The 23,438-nt window shown below is 38.2% G+C and overlaps 1 protein-coding gene across 7 annotated transcripts in view; it reads right to left on the reverse strand.

Moving 5' to 3' along the window:
- Positions 1-23,438, reverse strand: part of BCAR3 (BCAR3 adaptor protein, NSP family member) — an 83,468-nt gene that overhangs the window by 21,608 nt on the left and 38,422 nt on the right. For 6 of the 7 annotated variants that reach the window (XM_039727020.1, XM_039727019.1, XM_039727018.1 and 3 more), the window contains one exon: positions 13,785-13,824. In XM_039727020.1, coding sequence (XP_039582954.1) covers positions 13,785-13,824 — 40 coding nt within the window. Of the gene's footprint in view, positions 1-313; positions 519-13,784; positions 13,825-23,438 lie in introns of those variants that run through there. The other variant, XM_039727025.1, reaches the window with a different exon arrangement.

Raw genomic sequence — 23,438 nt, forward strand, 5'->3', positions numbered from 1 at the left:
GAGCACAATTGCCTGTGTTTTCCTTACGTAGGAGAAAAAAGTTAAGGAACCAAATGGTCTGATTACTTGAAAATTTGCTAAAATACTCCTCAGCAAGTCCCTTATGAGGACATTTTTACTAAGTCCCTAAACATAAAGACAGCATGCTTCAGGCTCATAAAACTGCAAGTTGTTCAAGCCTCTCTCTAAGACAACAGTGAATTGTAAAGCTGTTCTTTAAAAGAGAAACACTCTGTGTCCAATCATGGTATAAAAACAAACACTTGTAAACAAAAACTGAAAGGCTACTAACTAGCTGAAACAGAGCACCTACCTTGACTCTGATAATAGACTTACGATGATAAAAGCAGCAAAATGCTGCAATCAGCATTTGAAAAATATTATAATCCTTCGGCATTTTCAGTTCTGCTGCCTGTGGTTCCTCAAGACTGAAGACAAACAGTCACTACTAGCAGTGCTCTGAGGTTCAGCAAGCTCTTCAGTGTCACCACTGCCTCCCAGTGCTGCTACACCCCCCTACTCACGTATCAGTCTGGGACACTTTCCACAGCTGAAGCTGATACCATCAATTCAGGGACCGCTGGCACGCTGGCTTCCAGCATGCCATACAGAGAGTGCCAGAATCCTCATGTGATCTGTTCCACTCACCAGTGAAATCCTAGCTCCTCTATCTTGGTAGCCCCTGCCTCAGAGATGCGTTTAAGGCGTCAGCACAAGCCAAGCTTCTCTTCTGGATGAGTTACAATACCTGTCTCCCAGCACTGATAAAGGCTTAATCAGTTGCTCCAGCTCAATCATGCAACATCTCTGCCTGCATCATCAATTATACACACATTAAAAAAAAAAAAAGAGGAAAAGCAGTTGATTACTATTTGACAACTGTAAGAACTGAGCTTTGGTAACCAAGGAAAACGGTAAGTATGTTTATTTTTAATTAGGAAGCTTCTGGCAGACAGTCCTTGAAAAAAATAGCAAGAATCCAACCCTGTTAGCATTGTCAGGTAACCAAGGTACCTTCAGTATTTCAAACTCTCAGTGGACAGCTTTATCTTGGTGATAGTCCCATGGCAATGTGCAAACTGCCTGAGAAAGAAAGAACTGAATTCACAAACACGTCTGATTTGCCAAAGTAAAAGTAAGCACCACAACAAAATAAAAAGTAGCAGTTTTATTTATGCCTGTGATTCCATCCTCTTGGACAACACAGTCCATAGCTTACTGACCAGTCAGCAAACTGCTCATCAGCAAAGAATCTGCCTGACATACTTCAAGGCCTTCTCAAGAACCAGGGCAAAAAAGAGGCAAATAACTTGGGAAATTGTAAGAGACAAGACCTCACCTCCATAGCAGCCTAGTTAACAGATCTGATGAAAGGAAACCAAATGGACTGGACTGAGAAGTACAAGACAGCCTGTAACACTTAAGATTAAGAAACTTTGAAGAGATCAACCAAGTACTACTTGGGTGGTACCAAAAATTACGGAACTCAGAGATATTTCAGGTCTTGGATTAGGAATAAATTAATCCCAAGGGGTGGTTAAAATGAATAGTTACTTGTCTTTTTCATCAGCAACAAGTATATGATGTAATTAGGAGGACACACATTAAATACTTATTGATGGCCTCAGGTATTACTTGCAAGGTATCTCTCACCTAATAACAGAATACTTCCTTCCCACACTGACTGAACAATGGGAAGTGCCCTCAGCCTGCATCTAGCAATAGGAACTGGTGCACAAACCAAGCAGCAGCCCTGAGAAGAGACATAAAACGCGCACTGCCTTTCAAGGAAAATTGGATGGAGTGCCTATCTGAAAAGAAGAGGAAACCTCGGTGTTTTGTCAGAAACAAGGAAATGGAAGTGTGATGTGTAAAGTTCTTTTACCTATCTGATCATGGAAGGTTTGCAAGTACCTATCACCAGGCGAAGCACCAAGCCCAGAATGCTCATAAAGGTAGCCAGACTACTTGGCCACGTGTAGGAGATGTTATGCCAGAGACTCTTCTGAGAAAGGAAAACAATGCAGGAATAAAAGAACAGAACATTAAATAGACTGCAAAGTAATAAAGCTGGCAAGAAAAAAGATTGGCCAGAAAAGAAGCTGAAAATACTGACTTTGAAGATGAAGTCCTGCTGAAGAGTACTTTATGACAAACTCAAACAATGAATGAGTAGATAATATCACAGGAATGTGAAAGCATCCTCCTTTTCTTTTTGCACTGTGCTGCAGCATATTTTAATTTACTTTGAGTTATTTTTCCACTTTGAGGAACTCCATGGGATTGCTTTAGCAGGTAGACAGAGAAGAAAAGATTAAAAGATACCCTGCAAAACTTCAAACAAAAAAGCCTGAACTGTGATGCCTGTTTCTGGACTGAAATTTTCTGGTACTGTGGCAAGACATCTCAAAAAGGACTGTATTTTTAAAGAATATTAATCAAAAGTTCTCATAATAATACCCTAATCCAATTTTAAAACTGGAAGGGCAGGAGAGAGGGATGATAAAAAGGGAAATGAAATTGAAGACTGCATCAGTCAAGGTGTTTTTGCCAATGCTGGCAAGACAGTATTAATATCACACACTAAGGTTTCACTTGCAAGACCATGAAAACAGAAATAATTAAGACAAGCAACACAAACAGTAGGTGACAAGAAGGGCTATTAGGATGACTTAGCTATTTTGGCAGCAGAAACAGCTGACTTAGCAGTGCAAATAAGTTGGATCACTTCTGCTCTGAAAGGAATTACAAGTTCCAAAAGGGAGTTCTCTATGGGGTTGGGATAAAAAAGGACAGGAATACTTTAACCTATCAATGTGTAAACCTACACTGAAATTTGAACAAAGGTTCTCATCCACCATTAAGAATAAAACACCCCAGTTTTTCAAAAGAAGGAGGACTGGAGTGTCAGGTCTTATAGAAGTGGTAACTGCCAGTTCCTTATTTCCTGTCTGCTATGAAACAAAGCATCAAAAATTATGTATGTTGAGAGAATGCCAGAAATAATGAACCTTAAAAATGAATACCGTACATTCCACACACGCATTCCAGCAGTTGTCGATGCTTTTTATCAACAGTGTAACTGACAGGAAAAAGGATACTTTATTTAAATAGTAGATTTTAAATGTTTTAAAAATTGAATGAATGGGTTTTTCTTTTTATTAAAGTAAGTATGACCTCTGCCTAGATAGCTCAATGAATGGATGACAACCTTTGCAAGATACTGTGATACAGCAGTATGAAAATTAATATTACTGGAAGCAATCCCAAAGAGTACCTGAGAAGCCTCAGTGTGATAGTATGGTATGTCCTGCACTGATGGCTCTCATGACTAAGGACAGCCTTCAGCCTGCTCCAATTATGCTTCTTACATAGGTAAGGATTTACATTTTTACATATTGACTCAGAGAACCAAAGGATGGCTTAAGTCATATATTCACTCCCATGGCCTTAGATTTTTTGCTGGTACTTTGGGTTCTTGGACTCTGCATATGAGAAACAAACCTGTTTATTGTACCTTAGAAACATCAAATACAATCCTTTTGCTAAATCATCTATTGATGTATTTTAAATGCTCTCCAGCACTGAAAGGTCAACAATCAGCTCTATTTCTTAGTTTTCAAAGATTCGTCCTAGAATCTTAAATTATTTGATAATCCCTTAATCTGTTTCTGTGGATGGCTGGCTAGATTATTTTTCATAACTTTGATAACCAAGCTTAATAAGAAAGGATTTTTAAGTTCATAAAATCCATGGCTACACAAGTTCAAGGACACTTGAACATATATTCTGTGTTGAGCTCCTAATAGCCCATTAGGAACAGAAATTAAGGAGTCTCTGCTAACTCCATCTGTTATTACAAAGCCTCTAAAGTTATTTAGGATATTTTCACGGTCTAGTTTAAATTACCCAGTGTTCCCTTGACACACCTACACTGTGTCCAACTTGCTCACAACACATTGCATATGCAGGAGCTTGAGTTGCTCACACAGGATAGTGTGAACCTGCTCACGGGGAATCTTAGGCTGCTTTAGTCGTACTGGTCACACAAGAAAAAAACAGTGGCTTCAAGATTTTAGGTGGCTCAAGTAAAGCAACCACACTCCTTGAAAATATAAATGCTTCAAATCTCACAAGCAGTCTGAAGTTACCAAAAGAGTCTCCAGAGCCACAAGAGGCTGTTTTGAACCAAATATCAGTGATGATCATGGGAGTGCTTAAAATTCACACACAGAAGTATGGTGATTTGTGATTTCATATTAGAGAAAGAGAAATAATTTCAGACTAAATTAGATGAGGCAATTGTTGGCTAGCCACTTTGCTTTGCACTGCTCTATTCATTTAAGCATTCAAATCAGCCTAGCAATACTCAGTGAAACACATGTAATGCTTTACATTTCACTGCGCTAAATGGAAGTAAACAATGCAGGCAGGAAGCCAGCTGTAAATGAAAGAAGCACTGTACAAGGGTCAAGAGCACAAATCTGATTAGATCCAGCCCAGAGCCAGCCCTGAGCACTGCTGCTGAACGAGTGACGTCCCACAGACATGTCCCCATTACACAGGGCATGACATGTGGTCTGAGTGCCTATGGCTACAAAATGGCAGCTCTGGGGTTGTAGTAAAATACAATAGGAATAAAATTTGAAAGAAAAATCCCAAAGAAAAGAAAGTAACTTAAATCCTCAGTTGAAACATTTTTCATTTAATGCATAAGAGTTTTTGCTATAATCAGTTGTTCTTTTTAATGTAAGAAAAAGTCAGGAAATGGGGGAAAACTGATAAATAATTTGTCCATGCAAACATCTTCACAATGCCCATTCCCAGTTAGTCTTAGCAGTAAGTCCTTAGCAGATACAGCACATTGTCTCTAACAAAGCTCTGGGGGCAGGTGCCTCCATATACAGGTAGTGCTCAACTTTGCAACTGAACACTTATTAAAGTGTAGAATAAGTGCAAGGAAGGGGATGACAACACTGTCAGAAGGCTTACTTTTATCTGCTCCTAACTCAAACGTCTACAGACACATAAAGTCCCATCTCCCAGCTCATGTCCTACCATTCCTGTCTCAATTCTTAACAGAACTGACTCTTTCATGTTCTCTGAGATAACCTCACTTCCTGCATGCTGCTGTTGGTGCAGCTTCTGATCATAAATCAACAGATAGAGCTGCAGCTGTAATTACCCTTGTTTGCATTGCAAGGTGTGGTGTGGGAGAGGTCAGCTTAATTTCTTCCTCCTTTCTGGTTCCATGAGGCAGTCTCAGAAATACGCTGCAGTTGTACGGGAATAGTGAGAAAACAGAATTTGCATCTATTTATTTTACACTGCTGCTTGAATAAATCTGTTTGAAAATCTGCGTCTCATAAAAACCCAGGTCTGCAGGTACAAGAAATAAATGCCCAACCTGCTTATGAGCTTCCTACTAGGCCTTAATTTGCACTTTAAGACATCCAAATGCCTTTGAGATTTATATGTTTTAGTTATAAAAGATCAAATTTTTTCAGAGTCATCTGGCAGTAGATCTGGCTTTCCTACTAGACACCTCCCTATGATGAATCCACCAGCAGGTTTAATTGAGCTTACCAAAAACCAGCATAAGTATTCTTGAGCTCCACCTACTGTCTGCCAACCCACGTACAAACAAGAAATAATTTTGTAATGTCCCACCTATTTTTCCTTCAATTTGTTCCCTGCGCTGGGGAAAAAAAATATGAAAAGGCATGAATTTCCTTTTCTTTCAGAAGTAGTTCACAGTTTATGGGTAATACCTTCTTCTCTTTCCTGCTGACTTAGCTGTCATTAGTCTAACTAGCTTTGCTGGCCAGCATACCCGAGTTGTCTTGCATATAAAAACAAGGCATTAAGACAATTGTTAACTTCAGACTTCTGTATTTGAAAGTCTTCCCAGTCCTGTCAGAGTAAAGTGCTTGCTTGTGTGAGATTTAAACCAATTCTAAATATAAAGGAAAGATGAAAAAAAAAGTGTTACTTCTCCAGGGTAAGCAGACACCTTTAAACTATCAGCTAATTATCTAAAACTCCTGAATAGCCTAAAACACTTCTCTTTTATACAGAGGATGTATATTTTGGATGTGCAGCACTCAAAAAGAAAACGTACAAGTAACTTGGGCTCTGTCAGAGCTTGGCTTTTCAAAAGTCCTTCAATGTTTTACTAACAAAAGGATTTGAGGATATGGAGACAAATGACCTCTAGGTATTCTAGAGAAGCAACATAACATTATTCTCCATTACTTGTGCAGATGCTTATTTTCTACAAATATTCAACATACAAAAGTGTCAGGCCAACCTGTTCCTTTGACAGCACACAGCATAGATGACATCCCAACTGAAATGCCCCAATGCTCCTCCTGCTGCCCTCTCTGCAGGCTAAATTGTATCTCAGTGTGTATCCAAAAGGAGGCAAGACAGACACACACAAGGGACCAGTCTTATTCTAGTTACTATCTGCAAACACAGCTCTGAGCAATGAGGAGCTTTACCCCTCTAGGCTTTATCAGTAAGAGGACATAAACTGCTTAATGAAAAAAAAAAATCACCATCATCATTTGCCTCCACATATTATATACTCACTCCCCCTTGTGGCTCATGAGCTTACAGACTGTGAAAGATCAACAGTGAATGTTGCATGGAGTTAAATATAAACGTTTTCATGTCCCTGAGAGCTTTTGCTATTAGTCCATCTTCAAAAGGATGAAAACTATAAACCAGTCCCCTTTTTTTCCTCTTTCTTTGAAAAGTAAATGCACATCACCATGTACCCACATTTGCTTTCACTGACATGGACATTTTGACTTCGGTATATTATCCAAAGGCCAGGGTGGACGGGGCCCTGGGAAATCTGGTCTAATGAAAGGTGCCCCTGCACAAGGCAGGGGATTGAAACTGTATATTCTGAGGTCCTTCTAATCTAAACCATTTTGTGATAACTCTCAGCATTTGAGAGCCACTGGGATTAATATTTTGGAGAAAACAGGTAATTACTTTAAATAGAAATTTCACAAGATCACTAGAGATAAAATAAGACACGTTTTGTGTATGCCAGGACTTCTATCCCATGTTTCAGATTCAGACCTTTGCAGCTTATGTTTCTCATCTGTAAATAAGACCTGATAGTAGCCACTGATCCTCTAACAAAGGTATTGAAAAGTTCAATTAAGTAGCTACTGTCACCGGTGTTACTATTGGTGCCAAGGAAATTAGAGCAAAGTAATTTTATAGTTTTCAACTGAAATATCAGTGCATGTAGTGGTTTTTGAGGACTCCAGACGGGACATCACTTGAGAGTTAATGAATAATAACAGAAGAAGTAGAATACAGACATTAACTGGGTCAAATCCATGATAGAATAACATGTAAGATTAACCATTAACATGCACAGAGATTATTATTTCTGCTTTAAGAATTTTCAGCATTTTATATTTACCAAAGCACCCTCAGCATTACAGAAGATGCTCCCATAAGCAAAATACAATAAATTCCATTTCAGCATCAGGAGACAGGAATGTACTGCTAAAAGACTTCATAATGAAGGCCAGAATAATTAGGAAGCTGCTATCCGCTTGACTCAATTAATAGAAGGATTATCATTCACAAAGAAAAAAAATATTCCTTCTCACAGTACACTAACTTCCCTCACCCCTGATCCACAAAACCCCAAAACCTCAACTGAGAGGACCCACAAACCCCACCAACCACAGAAAAACCCAGATCTCAGTGCTAACCAGGCCATTCAGGAACTGGGGGCTGGGAAAGAGCAAACAGCTCCTAACAGGAACAGGCTAACTTGGGGTTCACTGCTCTAGGGAAACATGAACTAGGACAGTAGACTGAAAGTGCATTGTCTTGCAGAGCTGTAGAATCATATTTTCTGCATAATTTACTGCAAGCACCAGCTTACATTTTATTCATCACATTGCAGCCAACACATTACAGAACTGCTGACTCAACCTTATTTTCAGAGACCAGCTTGTTGGTCAAAATTCAACATGAGAAAATCTGAAACTTAGGTGTTATATTACACCACTAATCACAAAGAACTGCATAGTATCAAATAAGATAAGTTTTCTTCAACTGCAAATGAACACGGCAAGATTCCCACCATGATTTCAGGGTAATTAAATACTTGAGAGCTGCTGAATTTCAACAATACATATAAACTTCTTAAGTACTTCTAAAATTTTTTTCCTGGGCTGATGAAAGCTTTTAGGAACAATTATTATACATTAAGAAACAGCTGCCCCTTTTACGTAGAGGAAGGGCAGACACAGTAAAAAACAAGCCTAGTGTAAGGCTGAAAAAAAATATTTCTACTACCTGAAATTTTACTATCACCAGAACAGGACTAAAAGTAAAAGACAAGATGCTTTGTCCAACTTATTGCAACAGCACAAACTTATCCCACTAGAAAATTAAATATAGTTTATGCATACAAGACAGAGGAACAAAACCAACCAAAAAAAACCCCAAACCCAAACCTCTACATGCAAAATATCAAAATATTCAGGATTTTTTTTTCCACAATAACAATTAAAAGACCATTAGACTAATCTAGTTTGAGAGGTAGAGCAGATTATTTTGGGATCATAAGAAATCTTTTGATGGAACTTTTGGACAAATCAGAACATCTATTCTGACAATCTCAGGGACACGCTGACAAAAAAAAAAAAAAAATCTCAAGTTCCCTCAAGGACCTACTTCTATAACTTAATGACAGGGAGGTGGGGAAAAATACACATCCACCCTGCCCGAGTTCTGAGCCTCTTGAGAAAAAGCAACCAACTTCCAACAGTCAGACTCCTACGAGAGTTACAAAGAAATTATGAAATGTGATTTGAATAACCATGATTCGATTAAAAATATCCAGTCAAGTGTTTCTTTTCCAGCAGAGGGCAGTGCACAACCAGCAACCACCCTTCGAGAAGCAAACCGAAGGTTTCATTGAGACCAAAAATTAAGTCTGAAAATTTAACATTCGATTGGCTCTAACAACCTTTTATGCCTGAATCACACAGCTTACATACAAGAGGCAACTGCTGTGGAACGTTGTTTGTGAAGCTTCAGTTCCTGCTATGCAGAGAAACATAAAAAAAGAGGAAATGTCTCTGTCTGAAGCCTCACTGACATCACTGATGATCTTTGAGTCTGATGACAAATCCATAGTGACAGAGATGTGTAAAGTCCAAGTTGGCCACATGGGCATACTGTTTCTCTCCTCAAAAACACATTCCATCTGATAACTGCACCTTCTGTGATACTGTTGTCCTTGCTACAGCTGCAAAATGTGTGGAAAAGAAGTCCTTAAACCACCCTACAGACTCAGAAAGAGCCTCCTGATCATGTGGTGCCTTAGTGCAGGCATTCCTCCCAGCTCTGCTACTGAACACTGTCAGCCAACGCAGAGACCCAACAAACTTTCTGCTCACAAGCCCCAGCTCGCATCTCAACAGGCAAGTCTCTGCAGGATGTGATACACAGCAGAGCAGCAACACACTGGATTTGGCAAGTTTTCCAGTGAGGTGGGGATTTCTCTGATATATTTCCATGTCTAAAAAAAGGCTGCTTGTAAGGAAATTTCACTGTCATAAGGCAGAGTTATTTTCTAAACTGTGGCTACTTGTGATGCTGACACAGATTTTTTTCCTAAACTTTCCCAAACTTACACACACACATAAAAACTTTACTTTTGATCACACTCTTAATATCTTCAGCCAGTAGAACTGTGAGAGTCAAACACCCATGTTTATATTGGATTGGCATCCACAATATTATGGATTTGTGCAATTAACTATACAAACTGTATCAATGAATCTCATAACTTGATCTAAGCTCCCTGAAGTTGAATTAAATCCACAAAATATTGTCCTGTCTTGCAAAGCTATAGATAATGACAACACACTGGAATGTCATCAGAATTTTATTTTCAGTTGCACTAACCAAATCCGTGGTGAATAACAATAATTTCTGTCACAGTTTGCTTTCTAACAAAATCAAGGAAGAGCAAAATTAGGGAAAAATATTAACACTGTGGGGCTGAGCCAAACAAGAACCCTTCAACAGAACTTCACAAGAAACTCTTTCTGCAGCTGGAACTTCCTTAAACCAGCAACAGTTTTTTCCAGTCTGAATCTAAATATAAACTTCCCTCATGACCATGCTGAGCAGATAGTCATAAATTTTGCAATTTTTCCACTAATGGAATAAAATAAGTCCAAAACTTCAGGCCATAGTAATATTTATTAACTCTCTGCTGCTATGTATTTCTGTAATTATTAAGCATTATTTCCAGAGGAAGTGCTTGAAAGGTTTCCCTGACAGGCAGAGAGAAATCTCTTTTTTTTCTTTGCACCCTGATATAGCTTCAATGATTACAGCACAGATTTCTATAAAAAGATCCTAAAGTATTTATAGTGAATAGAAATGGGACACAAAGCTATCTTTAGTTCACATGAATTTGATCAAAATGACTCACAAGAAGTTCTCTGACATACTTTAATCTGCCAGCACTTGATTCTTTCTCCCTTGCTGCAGGAATTTGCTCTGTGGATGTGCAGACTCAGGGTGTGGGAAGAACCTGCAGAGGCTACCAATGGATCTATTATTTGGTTCATAAAACTTGTAAAAATCTCACAGAATGTACAACGTGCTATTGTGTCCCTGAATCTCTTTCATGAATTGGGTAGCAGCCTGACTCAAAGCAGTCTGGCCTGTTTTCACTTCTACCATAAAAGGTTTTTTTTGAAAGAGCCATTTAACTGTGACCATGGTTTCAGCAGCACTGTGAATACAAAGGAAGAGCTGAAGCCATGTGGACACTTCAGTATATTCAGACTCCAGCAAATCACTACATTTTTCATCCCCCCCTTAGAACTTGCTTTTGCATAATTAGCTCTCTTTATATACTGAATGAACTAATACATCAATATTCAAGATGTAGTAAACTGCAACTTGTGAGCAATGTAATTCAAAGAATTAAAAATCACAGCTCATCGATAGAGAACATTCTCTTAAAAAAATTTATAATGAGTATTTTCTGTCTTGTATCTTGAGCAGAATAAAACCTATTTATTTTGCCTTTCCTCTGTTCAGAGTATTTCCGAATACAACGATTTATACTACTTTCAGTCAGCAGATTTCAGCAAAGAAAGGTTTGTTAAGAAGCAAAGTGCTACACTCAGCTCTGAAGTTTACCATCAGTCTGCCTGCAGCCACTATAGCCACAAGAGACATGATGATGTTCTTCCCACTGTGAACCAGCGCACAACCAAAACCAGCACGCTGACCCGTGCCCTGGTCTTTTTGCAAAACTGCTTTTTAAATCTAGCTAGTTTAAAACTAGCTGTTTGTCTTGCAGAAGAGTAGGTATGACTGTGCAGTTGGATAAAGTGGATCAGTTATGAGAATGGCACTTGGATTACCAATATAGCCACCTCCAATTAGTGTGTCAGGGAGCAACAGGACTGGGCTGCTCCCTAGGGGAGCACAGAGAGCACAGGGTGGGCAATGTGCTCACAGCAGGGTGCAGCTCCACAGCACCCAGACCCAACCAAGGTCCTATCACATTCCAGAGAGCCTCAGGCAAGAGAGGTACCAGGCCAGGCATAAAGTCTGTCCTGGGTTCCCACACAGCACTTGCAAACAGGCCTGGGGCAGAAACAGCCTCTGAACGACTGCGGCAGGCTCTGAAGGCCCAGCCTGGTGCAGCCTTCACTGCAGTGGCTCTGGGTGCAGGTCCCAAGTGAGGCTGGCCAGGACACCTGAGAACAATTAGTGCCCTCAGGGCCCTGACACAGTACAATTTGCTTGGGACTGTAACTCTTGGGTAGAACTGCCAGCAGCCAAACTATCATAACACAACTTAAATTTGTGCCACGTATTACTTTCAAGATAATGTAATTCTTTCAAGGCAAATTAATCCAAAATCTCTCTTCTCTTTCCAGCCAGAATAGCAACATGAGAGAAACAAGAATCAGTACCAAGACTTCACAATTACCATGTACAATTAGTTCCAGTGTGAGTTTTTTTGTATGAGTGACATCACACATGCTTCATTCAGTAAATCAACACTTCTCTGTTGAGAGATAACACTAAATATATTTTCTTGTGCACTAGGAATTATAAATGTGCTACTCAGAACTTTCATATCCTGAATCAGCAAAATATGCCTCCCAAAAGTGCTCTTCTTTTCTCCCTCTTCTCTTACTCTTTTTCATTTTAAGGTAATTTTTTACCACTTAAGCAACATCTGTCAAAGCCTACCTGCTAGTTCAAACTACGCATGTACAGACCACATACCAAAGAGACTTGTGCAAATGGCAATGGTGGTATAAACATGCTGCAGAAATCTATTTTTTCAACTTGAGAAGGTTAGTGTTTGGCAGTTTATACCTGCCACCATAATGTATTTGAGGATCTGGAAAATTTATCAACATTAATATAACAGTTACCATACGGTAAGTTAGAGAAAACAATGAACACATACTTGCTAAAACTGCAGCCAGCAAAGGGAGTCCAAGATCCTGTTGGTATGAATTCACCCACAGCTTTTACAGTTAAGGTTAACTGATAACAAAAAAGTTAGAGGTAACTGATGAGAGACCTCCTTTATTTATCATTGACTGATTTGTAAGAACACATTTTTAGAAGCAGTTTTATTAGCAACCCAGACTTTTACAGACAAAAAAATGGTTTTGGGATTTATATTTCTAAGAAAGATAGTTCTACATATTTTTCAAAGTTTTAGTTTGAGATTTCTTGTCTAGAATTCCTGTTATAAATCCACTGATCTAGGATCCAAACTCAAAGTTCACCAGAAGTAGGGATATAGACAGGAAAAAGTGAAAAAGGAAGGGGAAAAGAAGGGATTGGTAACCCTTGTGTTCTCCCTCTTAAGTCTCTTTTCCCCAGGCTTTCCTCCTCAACATCAAAGTTTTAATAACTAAGCTTAGCACCACTGCTGTTGACAAGAATCCAAGACAAGCTTCTACCAGGAAAGTTGAAAAGACCAGAAACCACATTTATAATACAGAACTTGCTGAAACAAGACAAGACACATATTGATGAACTGGCACATGATACCTCTGCCTTCTACTCAGTCACATTATTAAAACTGTAACAGCATACTCAGTACAGCACAGTGAGAGATAGTAAATTAAATACAGCAATTAACATGTCCACTACTTCGTTGCCTCTGGCATCCCCTCTTCCACAGTGCTCTTGAGAAGGCTTTTGACCTTCTCTTCCCTACCATATCCCAACTTCAGGCTGGGATAGAGGCCAGGAACCTCCCAGGTACCTCTGAACTACCTGTCAGAGAGAAATCCAGCAGCTGTTCTGACAGTCTCCTGTGGCAGCCACTTCTTAGACCAGAAGTCAATTTTTACCTGTAATTTTAGTAAGTATAGTGCTAAAACTGTAAACCTAAAAATATGTAATATTTTTATTATATTTTCAGATGTGTTTCTTTACTTCCCCAGAAATCTATAAGCAAAAAAACCACAACTTCTTTTAATCTGCTAACCAAAGCAAGAATTCAGGCAGTCACCTGTAAAGAAGCCCCATGTAAAAATGCAACCTACACTCAAAGTACAATGCTCACAAGTATTTCACCGAAGTTGTAAGAAAACAGTCTGACATTCATATTTCACTTCACTGTACCAAAAGACAAACAGCTGCACTATTTACCTACAAATAACTGCAAATGCTCTATCAATGCTGGGTATAGATCAAATAAAGTGTTTTGAGGGTAAGAAACAGTACCTTACCTTAACATATGCCAATGCAGGATCCAGAATATTCTGATCTCTGTATGGAAATGGTACCAGGAGAGAAGGACAGACAGAAAAACAAACAAACAAAAAAAGGTAAGTCCAAATATAACCTCATACTGAAGAGATGCATTAATATGAGCAATATGCTACTAGGTCACATTAAAATAATTGTTGAAACTTCTGTGTTAAAGCTTGATAGCCTATGCTATCTCATCTTTAACAAATATATAAATCACTGGTTTCTTCTAGAAGGACATGTAGTGAAGCCAGTAGTACTTAATTTGAGAAATAAAGTTAATTATGCCATTGTAAGGAAATAAAAAAATCTTGACTTTTCAACAGATGGCTGGAATACTTACTTACCACCTAAAATATCTGAAATAAATTTAAAAGAGAGCTCTACCAATGGCTTTTGCATTTATTTCTTTGCTTTTATATTTTCCCATTTAAGCTACTGCTTCTGATAGCACTGGGAGGACACTGCTTACAGGAAGTAGAAAGTACTACATTCACTTTCTATATATACAAAGAAGAAGTTCTCAAAATAATCATAATTTCAGCATCACAATTATCTGAACCTCAGATAATCAAGTCATTGCCCTAATCTAAAAATAAAAATCTCATCATACGTTTTCTATACAGACAGATGGCAAAGGACAAAGAAGACTAACTGAAGTGCCTTGCACTGTTACAACTCTTTCCATAAAATATATACTTATTTCAACTTCAAAGCATTTTGTATATTTGCTTTTATTTGAGAACTAGCAGATTGCAGTAAACTAGAGTTTGCAGTACATGACTGGATGTTCTTTAAGAACCTGGGATGACACACATGGTACTGCCCTTAACTACAAACATGAGAACAGGCACAATGAAATCTGTATAAACTTAGAGAGGGATCAGGCACTTGTTACAGCAATCAAGTTTGCCACATGGACAACAGATCTCAATAAATTTAGAAACAGGATCCTTTTTGGTGGAAGCTGTTGCAAAGATGTAACACTAGAAACCTAATAAGCAGCTTGAAAAATGTAGAATTTGGGTTACACTGGAATGAATCGATCCAGAAAACAGTCTCTGAATTTCCTCTGTTGTTTGGAATGTAACTGCATATGATCTGAAACTATGTCATTATTTGATACTCAATTTTCAGTCTGATTCCCTAACAGCTTTTAATCCAGAATACCAGAATACTGAGCCTTCCCCATAAAATAATGGTGCTCAACTGTTCAGGCTGTATCATGTGTTGCTGTTTCATATTATCTCAGTATTTATCAAGGGTCAAATTGCATTCTCAACTGATGTTTTGAAGAATAAAAAGCTGGACTCAATGGAAATAGAATTTGGACCATTTGAAACTTTTTCCTATGCAATATACAAAGAAGGATCAGCCTGATAACTGTATGAGCATAAAGCAGGTACAATCATAGCAGAGAACACAGGGGTGAAGCACAGAGGAAAAAGAAAAGAAAGCTCTGAAACAGAAGAGACATATTCCTTCTCAATACTTTTCAATGTGACTGGGAAAAAAATCCCATTTTTAATCAGTTCCACAAAGTCATTAAGCATGCCTGATTTCTTCTCACATTCAAATGATCTGTGGGAAGTTGTTCCAGTACCAACTGCTACTGAAAAACTTTTCAGCTTAGTTCTTCACTTGCCTGTGGGATCTTTCAGGACAAAGGGTCTACCAGCACAGCATATGCAACACACTCTGAAAGAACAAACCCTCTTACTCTGGCAGCAAATGTGTCTTGTTATGGTCTGCACTCCTGCAGACCAGCCTTCCTACAGATTCCACTGTTTCCACCTTCTGCTACCAGGCAAATGTTCTCTAGGACAGATCAAGCCAAAGCAAAATGAAAGAGGTAGAAAAGCTTCAAGACAAAACAATTTATTTACTGGTATATAAAGCAGCACATCCAGAAGAGAGCAGAGGAAGTAGTGACCTGCATTCCTTTCAGCATCCACAGGACAGAAGTGCTTTGAAAATGTTTGGCTTTGGGAAATGGATGGTGTAACAAGTATCATCACAAGAACTGTAGTATTTTATCTGGTAAACTGACCCGTAACAAAATGTACAAAACTCTTCAATTCATCCCGAGCCATGTAGAAAGATGTTTATGTTGGAGCACTGTCCATCTCAGATACCCCTCTCCAAGCAGATGTACTCTCTCTCCCCCCCATCCTCCCTTGTTCATCTTTGTGCAAATTTTCTGAAGTTATTTTCAAGGAATGGTAACTTCCATTGATGTGCAGTAAGTAACAGCAAAGATAAACTACTGCATTTTCCTGTCATCTGACTCCACCCCAATACTAGCACACTACATACAGAAAACCAGATTAAGCAGTTAGCCCAAATAACTAGAAGGCAACCAAATAAAACTAACTCCTGAATCTCAGCTCTCTGTTAGCAATGTTTCTTCATGCCACAGGCTACCAGTGAAGGACATCTACGTTGTCATGAAGTTAAGAAAAATATAAGGTATGTTTTTTCTTTCCATTTTCCCTCTCAAAGAATCTTAAAAAAATATGAACCCACATTCTCACTTATTATATTAGAAGATCTGTAGGAAAAAAATGAATACTTTCAGATGACTAACAGATCAGATAAAAGATAGTAGCAGGTTCTGCCATCTCTCAGAATTGATTTAACTGAAGGTTGGTTTCAATAATATTTTCTTATCTTTCATCAGATTTTATTACCTTTCAAATAATGCTAATGTTTGTCTTCATAAAAAGCTTGACTTTACAGCTGCATTCATTTGCACCTGTTTACCTACAACATTTATGTATTAGAGTCCACACATAAGTCAACCAAACTGTGTAAACTGTGGGCTCACAGTTTTATTATTATTAGATTTTACTATGCATTTTGGTTTCCTAATAATCAGATAAGACCTACTTCCACTCAGATAAAAAGCAATTTAATACAGAATGATGTCTCTGGAACAGAAAAGTCTTCAGAAGACTCAAGCTGAGGTAAGTATGCAGTAGGACACACAGTATTGGCTTCATGCTCTTTCTGTAGCCATTCTGCCACAGAAAGGAATTTAAGAGCGGGATGCAAGCAGACTCCCACATCTGTTTTGAGTATTGCTGTTCCTGCCACCTCTTGCTATCACCTCATATCGTGACAAAACAAAATCCCTTTCCAGCACGTTTTTTTACTCATAGGAACAAAAAAGAAGAAAAAAAAGCACCTGACTCACTATATGTAATGAAGCCATTCTCCTGAGTAGTGTAAATCCTCTGTTGCCTCCTCCACACACACAAGGTCTGCGTGGAAGCAAAAACACTCTCCAGTAATATCTGACCAGAACCTTAGCCCTCATGATTCTGGGGCTCTTCCTAGCCAGAAACACATTCTCTCTAGAGACTGACATCTGACAACCCCTTTTTCAATGCTGGCTGATCTTGCAGACATACAACCCTTTAATCTGTCCCTGGCAGTCCCTGGAAATGATCTCAATTTCTTTTCACTCCAGTTGCAAGATTCTTATCAAGATTCTTATGTGCTTTGTTTTTCTTTTTTCATGTATGGGTTTCTTGCTGTTACAGCCAAGAAAATACACAGAACTTGCAAACAAGTGTGGTGCTTCAGCAAACCCAGAAAAAGATGGAGGCAAGAAAACAAAAAACATGAAGTTGCTCTTTTGCTTCCCTCTTTTTCTCCCCACAGCAACATTTGCTGCAACAATGAAGAGTTTGATCATACTGGTTGGCACTGACTGCCTATGAGCAAGGAGTGATACATTTGACCACTATGAGAAACCACATAACTTCTCAGAAAATAGGAATTACCATTATAAGAAGACCCCTTCAAAATATAACTTGAGCTGAGATGAGAAAAGGGGACAGAATTCAGCTGTTATTAGATGCTATTTCTCTACTTCCCAACACATCTAAACAATAGACAAATGTGTGGGGAGAATTAAAAGATTTAAAAAAAAAAAAGCCCTTTTGAAGTTGTCACCATGAAAAGTCAGTGGCTAAAATGAAGGGAAAAAAAATCACTATAAGCAATGTGAATCATACTTCTGGTATGACAAACTAAACACACTGTCATACTGCCAGTTTCAAATCCTGCATGGATATGAAGACAATGAGCAACCAAACAGGAAAATTGGGTAAAGAAAACCTTAACATCCTGGTAACTAGTCACTCTTCTAAAAAATTTGATAAAATTCTTACATACTCATAATCAATGCTGGAATTGAAAAGCTGAATCCTGGTGTTCAATCCTAACATCCATTATTAAGTTCAGTGAGTGCTAGAGAATATCCAGAATCTCCGTAACTCAGACATCATCTGTTTTTGACTCTGCAGTTTGTCCAATAGTTCTCTACAGGACTGCTTCAAGAAAAAAAATCTTTAAGCAGATATGCTGTAATCTTTAGCTGCTTGATTCTATGAAAACCTCCATCTTTCTAACATTGTACATTATCTCTTCTCATCCTTCGTGCTATAAAAATCCTGCAGACCCTTACATGCTAAGCCATATGAAGCATCTGCCTTTTCCAGGCTCTTGGCATCCTCACAGAACAATCAGCTACAATGATAAATTAGCTGTGATAACTTCAACAAAATTTAAGTGCACAAAAAATTTAAGTGCAACAAAATTTAAGACACAACAGTATCATCAAGTTGCCCAAATCCTCTCTATCATTCAACTCCCATATAAATATTCTTACAGTGGTGGAAACTGCTGATAGGCCCTGAGTCAGTTTTGTGCTACTTCACACTTTTATAACTGTACCTGTGGGAAAAACACTGGACACACTGCCAGTATTTGATGTATGAAAATATATTTGTCCATTTATTTTAAATTTACTTTTCCTGGGGACATTTTAAAAAGTATCTCCTTTCTACCCCTTTGAAAGAGAAATCATGAGAACTATCTTCTCAATAGTTCCAACACCAATGCCAAATGCCAAATCTGGTGCCAATGCCAAATCTGAGTAAAGACAATAGAAGCTCAAAGGTAGCCTGACACCCTGAAAATTAACCAAGCTGCTGCATGGCTGCTAACACATAATTGCTGTAAAATGACCAGATGGATCACATGCCTTCTTCAGTTTGTGTCTTTGAAATCTCTCCATCTCTGTAGATTTCTGAAATACACACTACTTAAGTATGAAGGTGCAAGTCAAAGCATGCTGGGCATGGCATGTTTCAGTATATGTAGCACAGACTGATTTTATTTGTACTGCAAACTACACTAAAAAAATCCACTGATTTTTATCCCCCAGCAGCTTCTGCTTCACACACGCACTTCTGCTGCATTCCTAAGGGCATTCCACCCTTCTGCCTACAGCTGCACAGCACCGTGGACATGACTCATTCAAACACCAGTGGAAACAAGTGCAAACTGCTATGACTAACTGTGTGATGACCTGCAGCTCACACAAAGAACAGCAGGGACTCCAGTAATTAAAACTCTGAAGAGATGCAATGTACTTTTCCTTGAATTAAATAAAATCTCAATCCTATTTGTTCAGAATGCTCGAGCAGAGATAATGTTGCAGAAATTTACTTTTACTGCTTCAATCTGCATTCCTCTAACTTACTCCAGTTTACCTATTGCAGCAGAAAAATCGACACCATTTTTTCTACCTTTTCCTGAAGAATTTCTGTTTCTGCACCACACACAGTACCAGTCTCTACAACCTGGTCAAAAGCTCAGACTAGCCACCTCCAATCTTTTTCCTATATTTTCCTTAACATTTAGGGCCATCAAAGCCAAAACTCTGTCCTTCAAAGCCCCTCTTAAATCTTTTACCCCAAGACCTATTCTATGAAAGTACGGGTTGGGCAGCAAGACTACTGCTTATCCAAAACAGACACTGTTACTACAAAATGGTTTATATATGTGTTGTTGCCTGCTGACTTGTATCTTCAGCTGGCAATTCTTTACAGCGTTTCAGTTGCTGTGCAGCTATCCTGAATCCAGTGCCACAAAATTTTAAATGTTCTAAATCAATATAACCTTACAAAATGAATATGCATATTAAAAAAAAAAAACAAAACCCACTGACAAATGTTCAGTAGAATCAAAGTCTTCATTAATTAATCTGAATTAATCTGAATTAATAATTAATTAATCCCAGTCTGTTCCCTTAGCCCACTTAAAAAAGCTCATCAGATGCTTTTCTGCACTGGATATGGCAAGTAAGCATTAGGAAGATGCTCTTCTATGTAACATTTAACTACTATATAGAGCATAAAAGGGACAGAAATGAAACCAAATGCTCACATATGAACAGGAGGCAGGATGAGGAAGCAATACAGCACTTGGTAAAACTGAATGGGGCACTCCATAACACTTACAAAAGAGATCAGATAACAGCAGAGCCAGTGAAGGAACTTTGGGTGTGACGGAAGGAGTAATTCAAGAAACTTCCCCCTATATATAGTGTCCTCTGCTCAAAGAAGAAACAGCCAGAAAAAATACAAGTTTTCAGGAAGTTTTGAAAAACAACACTGACCAATTTTGATAGGGGCTTTGAGGGATCTGGGCTCAAGTTTATCTGGCAAGTTGTTTTTTAACAATAAGGTCATGATCCCACAATTAATTTCAAATGATAACACAACTGTGCTCATCCCATAAGGAACTTCAGTTCCTCTGCTCAGAAGCTCAAGGACTGTGTTTTAATTCATACTGGAGAGATGGTCTCTCTTTTTGAAACATTTCCTCCTGTTTTCATCATTTCCCTCTCTGAAGATCCCACATGGGCAGATTTCCAAAATCCCCATAAAAATCGACAAGTGAAGCTTTGGTTCTGCAGATCTATGTCCAACAAGCAAAGGAAGAGGACGTGAGCAACAAATGGGAACAAAGGGGTGAAGCAGAACTTCACAACAGAATAATGTGAACCCAACAATGGACAGAAGGGCTAAAAAGAAAAGGTAGACAAGCCAAAACAGAATGAACCCCTAGAGTTAAAGGATAAGGGGATTTGTAAGCAGATAACATTAGCTACTCTCTGCTTATCCAACACAGCATTCCTTCTACCACAAACATCTCCCAGCTTTAGTGGGTAGCTCTGCTCCACCTCTGAGACAGCAGAGATCTGCAGGTGCACATGTGAACAGGACACAACAAGAGAAAGAATGGGAAAATCTGTGACAAATATCATGAAGTATTGGCAACGTCTAAGGAATTCTTCCATTTGAAAAACCTGTGCATGGAAAAAGTCAATGAGATATTCACTAGCCCAAAATTCAACATACTTGTGTTACTCTTTTTAAAGAAACACAACCACATGAAAAACATTTTGGTTCAGGTTTTTTTAAAAATCAAAACTCATACTAAGAGGTAGTTTCAGGCATTACATCAAAACCATAACTATTTTTACTTTCAAAATTCTGTGCATTTATAAATTTAAAAGGAAGCCAAGATATTGGTCTTCTTCCTGCTAATCCTGCAACTATTTTCAGACTTGAAGAACTACGTTGCATTTTATAAACCAAAGAATACCAGTATTACTCACTTTACTCCCCACAGGAAACATATAAAATATATGTTTTACTTATATATATATTAAAACACTGATAAAAATTATTTTTAATTTTCAAAGTGCACCAAATCATTCAAGTGTACACACAGTATTAATATAAAAAAGTAGCACAAATTCAAATTAAAATTATCCAACAAATCATGTTTTCAAAATCACTAGTTAGAAAAAAAATAAATGCTGTCCAAATATATGATCCACCCCATTCTCCAAATCCAAAGAAAAGCAGAATTTGCAGCATCTGGGGAAGCAAAACAGGCTGCAAATTCCGACAAGGATAAAGCAAATTCCTGAATAGCGTTCTCCTCACCAAGCACAGCCTTGCCAACTCTTTTCCTTTATAATTCAACTGTCAGTTCAAGGACTTCAGCAGACCTGATCTGTGGTAATACCACTAAGAGAACAGAAAGAGTTTGGGAAGGCAGAATTCAGTCATTCATAGCTTTATACTTCAAGACTAATACCTTGGCAGCTTCCAAATGTTCTGCCCTCCAAGGACAAGGGCAAGCACTGTAGAGAACAGTGAGCCTGCTAAGCTTTATGCTGATGAAGTTACCCTGTTAATGTCAGTGGTATTGGTCAAGGTTAAAATTGAACATTTTTTTATTTTTGCCTTGATAGTTAGATGAGACAAGTATGTGAGGATCATCCAGCCAAACATACAGAGCCTTGAAGATCAGAAATTCAGAAGAGAACAGAACACCCTAAACAACCAGATAAACTAATCTACTCTACTCTCTGCTCCAGCAGTACAAAGTCCAGTGCTAGATGAGAGCACTTCATCTGAAACAGCTGACACAGAAAAACAAGAGGAAAAAAAGTCTGCTGACCAGTACTCAAAATAAGAGACTGGAGTCTAGCTAAACATGTAGTCACACACACTTACCATACTTTCAGAACTACAGAAAGTAAGTGTATTCTTTGTACCTGTGTGTACATAATTATGGCCAGTCTATAAAATGCACTTTCATTTACAGCCTAATTATCACATTTTGATCTTTTGCAATAAGGTTCAATGGGCATTGGAAGACATTAAGAGCTACTGGTCTGCCCATTTCCTTAGTGAATGAATCAAGCTAATAAAAATCTTTTCTTCCATGGCTCCCCACACCTGCCAGATTTATTTTTTCTTTTTTAACATGCTTGAACCACGTCAAAAAAATGGATATGGACAATTCATGCTTGATATCTTGGCAGTGTAAAAAAAAAAAGCTGCTATGCCTTGTCTACCTACAAAAATTAATTGTTCGTAGCCACATCAATAAAAACAGTAGAGTTGTAAGTATAATCACAATCAGGACTTACAGCACAGTCAGGAATTTACTGTACTTGAGAATAGAAAATTAAAACAGAAGCAAAGAAGAAAATATTAAAATCATAGCTCTGTAGTTACAACTCAATACTTCAAATTCATACACAGTTAAAACTCAAGCTTCAAAAACAGGGGAAAAAAACGAATTCTCAGTATTGGCAGGTCAAACCTTCTCATGCATAGTGACAAAACAAAGCACCCAGAGAATTCTACATTATTTAGAGAAATGCATGAAGCACGAAGCACTTTGATTCCAAGCCAGTTTGAACAATATAACCCTACTGTTTATCAGTGACTCCATTTTTAAATGTCTGTCTAGACAAAGAATGGAATTTGATCAAAAAATTGTCTTTACAGGTCCAAGCAAATGAAATGGCTACTGCAAAGTGAGCTAGTAAACAGAAATTAAACCAGCACATACTGAGAAATGTCCTGTATAATGCGAAACAGCCAGCGTAAATTAATGCCAACTTTGTTTTAAAGCTTTAATTAGCAGGAAAACTTAGAGCGATCATTTCTGGCAGATGGTGTGCTTCAACACTTCCTAGGGATAGGTTCAGAAGAGAGAAGATAGTGATTAAATAAAAATCTGTGGCCACACAGTTTCTCCCAAAATATCTGAAGCTCTATTCTAAAGAGTCCTACACTACACATACAGGGCAAAGGCAAAATTAACTCATTTTTCTTTCTTTCAAATACTAAATTTCTAAGTGGACACTAAGGCTTTTGAAATACTAAGGGCTTTTAAGAAAGGCATGTAACTCTGCAAACTGCACAAAAAAAATTAATGAACTTATTTCTAAGAAATTTTGTCTAGCT

This window comes from Passer montanus, unplaced genomic scaffold (genome assembly GCF_014805655.1).
Source record: "Passer montanus isolate IOZ18808 unplaced genomic scaffold, ASM1480565v1 scaffold60, whole genome shotgun sequence".
Taxonomy (NCBI): domain Eukaryota; kingdom Metazoa; phylum Chordata; class Aves; order Passeriformes; family Passeridae; genus Passer; species Passer montanus.